The 7,706-nt window shown below is 57.4% G+C and overlaps 1 protein-coding gene across 1 annotated transcript in view; it reads right to left on the minus strand.

Annotated features, from left to right (window-relative positions):
* The window catches only part of KCNK3 (potassium two pore domain channel subfamily K member 3), a 37,792-nt gene extending 31,942 nt beyond the window's left edge, over nucleotides 1-5,850 (minus strand). Inside the window, exon 1 of the mRNA XM_045447457.1 lies at nucleotides 5,362-5,850. Coding sequence (XP_045303413.1) covers nucleotides 5,362-5,644 — 283 coding nt within the window. The 5' untranslated portion in view covers nucleotides 5,645-5,850. The remainder of the gene's footprint in view (nucleotides 1-5,361) is intronic.
* Between the last annotated feature and the right edge of the window lie 1,856 nt (nucleotides 5,851-7,706).

Genomic DNA, 7,706 nt, shown 5'->3' on the forward strand with positions numbered 1-7,706 from the left:
CTTAGGTAGGAGGCATGACAGTCAGAAGGACCTCTGATCAAATACACCCTCTTTGTAGATGAGGAAACTGCTGGTCACAGAGGATCAGCAGCTGGGCTAAGTGGAGCTGAACTTCTGTTTCCTCGCTCCAGTCCAGGGCAGGTTCTCCTACTACTGTGTGCCTCACTGTCCTTAGCTGGCTTTCTGCAGGGTCTGCCTGCTCAAAGGAGGGAGCATTGCCTCTGAGCCTGGATGTCAGGTGGACTCCAGTCATGGGTAAGGAGGATCTGAAAAGCCTGGGCTGGGAGAGTGGGATCAGGAGAATAAAGGGAAGGAAGGATGTGGCAGCCTCTGGTCCCCAACCCCCTGTCCCCTACCTGTTAGGAGGGAGCAGAGGTGGCTGTGGTCTCGGTAATCCTTGGGAAACCAAGCAGTTCCCTTCTGTGTGGGGAGTATTCGTAATCATACGTGAAAAATAATGTTAATTGCACTAATCATTGCAGATATTGCTTATTAAGTACCTGCTCTGTACCAGGCATTCCTTTATATTATCCTTTTAATCCCGGGAGGCAGATATTCTTCTCCCCATTTTGTAAATGACAAAACAAGCTCAGAGAGACTAAGTAACTTGCTCAAGATCGCATAACTAGTGGTGGGGGGTGGGGAGGCGAGCGGAGAGGTGGGTCGAGAAACGAACCCAGGCGCTCTGGCCCACCTTCCTACACCGCCACAGAAAAGGCAGAGGGGTGGCCTGTGGGCAGGGAGGAGGGAATTGCTGATTGAAAGTGGGTGGTAGGACCAGTCCAGGCTGGGCTGCCCCTCCACCCCACCCCGGCAAGCCAACAGAGGCCTGGGAACAGTGGAGTGATCAGCAACCAGAGGTCTCGGTGCTAAGAGAGATGGTGGGTCGTGAGGGGAATAGGCTGGGGTGATGGAGGGAACTCCAGTGGGGGGCTCCCAAAGCCCTCGATTCTAATCAGGGTTGTACCTGCACCTCTCTGGGTGTTTGGATGACTGCTGATGTCTCCTTTCACTCTTTTATCGGAGGCCTCTGGGATGTAGAGGGTGGCAGGTCACTTCTGTACTTTCCTCCTTCTTGGAAAGATGTAAAAAGTACAGGTTCCTTCATGAGCTGCCTGCTTGAGTTCACAATCTAAGGACTCCCAGGCCACGTGGTGGGCGATGGGAGCCTGTGCTCAGCTGAGAACAGGCCGGAAGCTGAGGAGAGAGCAGAACAGAAGGTTTTCTGCCCCAGCTCCATCAGCTAATCAATCACCTGGCCTCTCGTTGCCTTAGAGCCCCGAGGATTACGGGGGCCCACGTGGGAGCACAGCACCTGTGAGCCCGCGGCAGTCTCAGCTGGGGCCCGGTGCCGGGCACCGCTCTGCCACGTGGTCTGGGTTGGTCAGCGGCCGGGGTGCAGGGAGCAGCAGGCTGGCTGCGGGGCGCTGGAGTGAGAGGCCCTCGCCTGGGAAGGGATTTGCCAGGGGAGAAGACAAGCCTTGTTGCCTCGGTGCCCTCAAGATCTAAGGGTCTGGCCTGGGTTCTCGAAGTTGAGAAAGAACTGGCGGAAAACCCAGGGCCTGGGAGTCAAAGAGGCCCAGCTGAATCTGGGCAGGTGCCATACTTTCAAGTCACAAGGCCATGGGTGAGTCATCTACACACAGAGCCCTGGGTTCCTCTGCTGAAAAGTGGGGGTCATATAATGCTCCTCTGGAGGGATTGGTGAGAGAATCCAACGAGAGGGCATAGAGCCTGACAAAGAGTAGACAAGAAATCGTGGCCGCTATTATTATTGTTGCTGTTACCGCTCCTAGTCACAATAATAAGTAAAGAGTCATCCTGAACAGGTAGAAGGAGCAGAGACCGGGGAGTCAGGTTTTGCTAACTTCTGGCTGTGTGACTCCTGTCACCTCTCTGGTTCCTTATCTGTAAGAGGAGGGGGTGGCACGAGCTGATCTTGAGTCCCCTTCCAGCTCTGACAGCCTCTGGGCTATGAATAGATGGGGCTGGGGCCCCGGAGGAGTTTAATGACTCAACAGCTAGAGAGGTTAAGCTTTCCCAGAAAAGAGTTTCCATTTGCGTTTGATGAACTTAGGGCACAACAAAGGAAGGGTTTCCTGGCTGGGAGGCCAGGGACGAGGGAGCTGGAGGAATCCTTGCAGCTCATGGAGACTGTGACTAACCAGGTGAATGACTAACTCAGACCCTGCCGACCCTCGACCAATCAGGGCTGCCCAGGAGCGCCCTGCAAGCTGGCATCACTGAGCACGTCCTGGCCATGCCAATTTCAGCTGGCTCCGGGCTTCACAGCATATGGAAGCAGAAGAAGCAGCCAAGAGACCGGCAGGGAAAGAGCACTGGGCTTGGAGTCAGAAGACCTAGCTTCTTGCTCTGACTCTGCTGCTCACCAGCTGCGTGGCTTTGGGGGAGTCCCTTCCCCTACTTTCCCTTCCAAGTCTTCATCTATGCCACGGAGCTAACGATGCCTGCCCTGGCAACTTTCCTGAGTGGTGAAGGCTGAGATTCAAGAGGTGAGATGGGAGAGCAGTGTGATCACTAAGTGGCAGGCTCTGTCATTTTTCTATCCCAGTGTGAGTCCTGGTGCCTTGAGAGACCTATGTGGGTCTCCAGAGGGATCAGGTGGACAGAGGCTGTTGGCTTTGAGTTTTGGGTCAAGATCAGCTTAATATAGGGCCCATTCCAGCCATCTGATCACAGCCCAGACAGGCTTTTCTTAGAGCAGAGCCCCTGTGGACTGTTTCCAGCCAGATGGCGTAGCCAGAGAGAGAGGTGACAAAAAGCCAGGGATGGCTGGGTGGGGCAGGAAGTGGGCAGTGCCTTTCTGGGGCCCCCACAGAACTAGGGTGGTGCTTTGATGCTGTCTTTCCTCTTGCCCAGCACTATATCAACAAATATCACCAGAACTGCACTCTGTATGCCTCTACCCCCAGCTTTTAGCATCTCTCTTGGTAAGGACTACAGGCACTTTGGGAAATGGCAGGGATAGAGGGGAAGGAGGACACTCTTTCATTTCTGCACACCTTAAGCCCATGGACAGCATTCTCTGAGTGCTCACGCGTGGGGCAGGGTACCGTGCCGGCACTGGGAGAACAGAGATGGGAACCACAGGGCCCTGCCCACGTGGAGGTCAATTCAGTATGTGGTCAAAGAGACAAAACACATCCCCTAAAATGTAAATAACCATGCCCACACGGGGCAAGAGAGCCCACACTGTGTCACCCAGGTTGTCGTGACAGTAAGTCCTGTAGCTGTCTAGAGTGGTGGCCTGAGATGGTCTGGAAGACTTCAAGGAGGAAGTGGGATCTGAGCTTGACTTGCAAGATTAGCTTGGACAAGGTAAATAGAAGACCGAGAGAAAGGTGTGCCAGACAGGCACGCTTAAGGTGTTCTCAGGAGACAGACCGCATGGCTGCAGTGGAGGAATCATGCCAGTAAGAAGTGAGAAATGAAGTCGGACGTAGAGTTGGTGCCAGGTATGAAGGTCCTTAAAATTTGGGATAAAGAGCATGGGCCAGATTCCACGGGCAGCTGGAAGTCACTGAGGGCTCTGAGAGGGTATTGGTATGGTCAGAGCTGCACTTTGGGGAGACTCTTCCTGGCGGCATTGTCCAGGGGCGCTCGCTCCATGGGAGAACGAAGCTGCAGGCAAAGTCAGTTGGGAAGTTACTTGTGGACCTAGGGACCACAGGACTAAGAAAGGGGACACATAATCAGAGGTACCACATGGGGGAAGAGATGGGGGGAAGGCCTAACGTGCTTGTTCACTGCTCCTGAAACCTTGGCAGGTAGCAGGGAAGTGGGGAGGGGAGGCTTCTTTTGGGGCAGATCTGAGTCTGACTATTCTGCCCTGTCAGCAGGACTCAGAGGTACCCCTATCCACTCCGGGGGCCCTTTTCTTCCTCTTCCAAGAGGGGAATGCAGAGACTATATAGCAGAGTTCCCCATGGGCCCCAGAGAGGAGTGGAGCCTTGGGACACAGTCCCAAGTGGATAAACTGCAGGAATAATGTCCAGTCCTGCCTTTTACTCCCTCAACTTCTGTGGACTCCCAGGAAAACACTGCCATCTTGTCATGGGCTATGCCATGTGGCAATGAGCCCCTGGGAGCTCAGCCAAGGCAAGGAGGGGGATCAGAGAGAGGAGAAGGAATGGGAAGGATGGAGGTCTGGAGGCATCCCAATGGGCTTTGGGGGAAGGTGGGCTGAGAGCATGCCAGGACCAGGAGGGATGCTTGAGATCATTTCGGCCAACCCCCGATTGTGTGGACGTGAGCCTGAAACCCAGACAGGAGAATGGACTTGCCCAAGGTCATATAGTGGGAAAAGTGATGGAGCTGGGCTGGAATCACAGAGTCCTGGGCAGCGAGTAAGGTGTTTACTCCTATCTGGACACTTTTGAATAGCACGTCAAGGGCCTCTCTGGAGATCCCTTTCCTGGGTATCCATTCGTGTGCTTTGTGTGTACGTGTGCCTGTGTATGTCTTGTGTGTGCTTGTGTGTGCACCTGTGTGTACATGTGCCCGTGTCTATGTTGTGAGAGAGTCTGGGTGTGTGTGTGTGTGGCCTGCTGCACCGCTGTTTGGAGAAGAGAACTGAGGCCATTCCTGCGAGGTGACTGTTTTCCTGGGACAGCAGAGAAGGCAGACAGCTGGATCTGGCTTCCAGCATCAGATTTGCTGCCCTAAGAAAATTAAACGCACTGGCTGGCTTTGCCCAAACTCTGGGATCTGGACACACACACACACACACACACACACACACACACGCGCGCGCGCGTGCACACACACACACCCAGACACACACACACACACACACACACTCCAAGCGGCACTCACTGAAGCAGTTATGGGTTGTTTCAGGCACCGGGAGTAGGAGGGAGTGCCGCGGAGTGCCGGAGTACCTGCATCCACACGTCTCCCTGGAGCCCTAGCCTGTGTAGACACGCCAAGGTGCGGAAGCCCATCTGCCAGGGACACGGAGGAGTCGCGCGCTCCCCGCCGCTCTACACTCAGCTCTCTGCTCCAGGGCCTGGCCCGGCCACACCCCTCCTCCCCAGCCTCCGCCGGTCGTTCCTGCCCCTCTCACACACTTCAGAGTCCCTTGAGGCCCTCGCGCAGCCTGGCAGGGACAAGTTAGGGCTGGCCCGGCCAGAGAGTCAGGTCCGGAGCCAGGAATCGACGCCTCCCCCGAGTCCTGTCCCCGCGGAGCAGACAAGCCAGGCTGAACTCGGGTTTCTGGCAGCGCGGGGTTCGGCGCCTAGACCCTCTCCGGGGGATCCCCCCAGCCCTGGCCGGCTCGGGACTACCCCGGGACACGGCGCCCAGCCCCCGGGTCCCCGCCCCCCGTCGGCGAGTAGTTACCGATGGTGGTGATGACGGTGATGGCGAAGTAGAAGGAGCCGGCGAAGCGCCACTGCACGCCGGCCTTGTGCGGCTTGAGGCGCAGCACGACGCGCTCGAGCTCCTCGTAGCCGCCCTGGCTGAGGTTGTAGCGCGCCCGCAGCTCCTGCTGCCGCAGCTCCAGCCGCTGCCGCTCGATCATCTCGGGCTCCGACTCGAGCGCGTCGAAGACCGCGGCGCCCACCAGCAGGTAGGTGAAGGTGCACACGATGAGCGCCAGCGTGCGCACGTTCTGCCGCTTCATCGTCCCGCCCGAGCCGCCGCCGGCCCCCCGGCGCCCCCGGCCCGCGCCCCGGCCCCGGCCGCCGCTGCTGCTGCCCCGGAGGCGGCCTGGGGCATGGCTGCGCTCGCCTCTCCCCGCGCCGGGCACCCGCTCCGCGCCCCGGGGCCGCCGCCGCCAACGCCGCCGCCGCTGCCGCCGCGGAGCTGTCCCTTCAGCACCACCCACCGCCCTCCTCCGCCCGGCCCCGCTCCCGCCCCCCGCCCCCCGCCCGCAGGCCGCCTCCTCCCGCCAGCCCTCCCGCCCAGCCAAATAAGGACTGGGGAGACGCGCCGAGGGAGGGAGGAGGGGGGCTGGCGGAGGGGGAGGGGTGGGGGAGCGAACGGGAGAGCCGCGGAGAGACCGGGCAGGACCGAGGGAGAGAGACCCAGGGAAAGAGATAACTAGACACAGAGAGAAACGGCTCTAACTACAGAGAAAGAGAGGAAAAAGAGGCAGAGGGGGGTGTGACAGATAGGGAGATAAAACCAGAGGTAGACTCACAGACACAGTAAAAGAAGCGGTAGGCAGAAAAATACAGAGCGAGAGAGGCAGAGAGCGAAAGATGGAAACAGAAAGAGCGACAGAGACAGGGAGACCTGGGTAGCTGGAGATAAATTGATGACGGAAAAAGAAGAGTAAGGAAGGGAAAAGGAACGGGCAGAGCGACCCCCACCCCCCAGCCTCCACCGAAATCACAGCGTGCTTTAACTGGAAGGGACCTTGGGCCTCGCTGTCCTGCCCTTTATTATGTCGGTGAGGAAACTGAGGCGCAGAGAGGTCGAGTGACAAGCAAGGGCACACAGTGAATTAGTGCCAGCACTGGGACTCAGCCAAGCTTCCCTCCGCCCAGGCCACACCCCCCACCCTGCGCTGCCGGGCCACCGCTGTCTTAGAAACAGCAGGGCGCAGCTGTGGACCTGGGCACGGTGGGCCAACACCCAAGGGAAAGCCCTGCTCTCATGAAATGTGACCCTTCCCAGGTCAGCATGGCTCCTGGAACTGGCTGAGAAAACACAGGCTGGGAGGCTAGGCCAGTAGCACTCAATCCCAGGCTCTCCTCCTCTGCTCCCCCCCCCCCCCCCCGCGGTTATCCGGCTGTCCAGACATCCATAGCCCCTGTCCTGCACCAGTGGGCCAGCCTGGGCTTGGGATGGGCTGCCAGAGAGAGCACTGGACATCAACATCAGGCATCCCAACCGAACAGAATAGGGCAGCTAGAGACCAGATCAGGCTTGCTGAAGACCAGGAGGCCTCCCTATGCCTCAGTTTCTTCTTCTGTCAACATGGTGGCAGTGGTGGTGAGGAGGCGCAGGCTGTGGGACCTCAGATGAGGCGTCACTGCCCCTCTCAGAGTCTCACTTCCTTATCTCCTCGATGAGGTGCCGTGGCAGATGATCCCGCAGGCCTTACTTAGCTTCAAACAACTCCAGACTTGGATGGGCTGAGTGAGCAGAATGATCGGAATGCAAATCCCATTGCCAAGGAGGGTCAGAGAGTCTTTCACGGGACCCTGGCACGGGCCACGAGGAGAGACAGGATGGAAGAGGCCCCAGGCCCCTGACTGAGGGTAGGTTGAGGAGGCAGCCATCCAGAAGCAGGAGCGCCATCTGCCCACATCCGGGCCTGACCTGTCACTGTTGAGCCTTTTAATGCTTCTCTGAGGGAGACCACCAACCCACTGCTTCTTTCAACCATTCATCCAAAGAGTATGTATCAAGCATCTGCTGTGTGTCAGGCTAGGCATGTTACATTTATTAGCTCTAGGCTTACCACCATCCTGAAAGGTGGGTATGGTTATGTCCATTTTATAGATAGAGAAACTGAGGCAAAAGGCAGTGCAGAGAATTGTCCGAGGTTGTTCGGCAGGAAGGGACTTCAGTCTGCCTTCCAAACCCATTCTCTTCTCCATAATGACTCCTGGACCCTCAGGTTTTTTTTTACCTGTAACTGGGATAGGTAATTATACCAGAGTCATTGATCTGACACAAACTTCCTGGGCCCACACCCTTGGTCGTTTACTCAGCCCATTTCAGGCCTTCCCCCT

Source organism: Leopardus geoffroyi, chromosome A3 (genome assembly GCF_018350155.1).
Source record: "Leopardus geoffroyi isolate Oge1 chromosome A3, O.geoffroyi_Oge1_pat1.0, whole genome shotgun sequence".
NCBI classification, from domain to species: Eukaryota; Metazoa; Chordata; class Mammalia; order Carnivora; family Felidae; genus Leopardus; species Leopardus geoffroyi.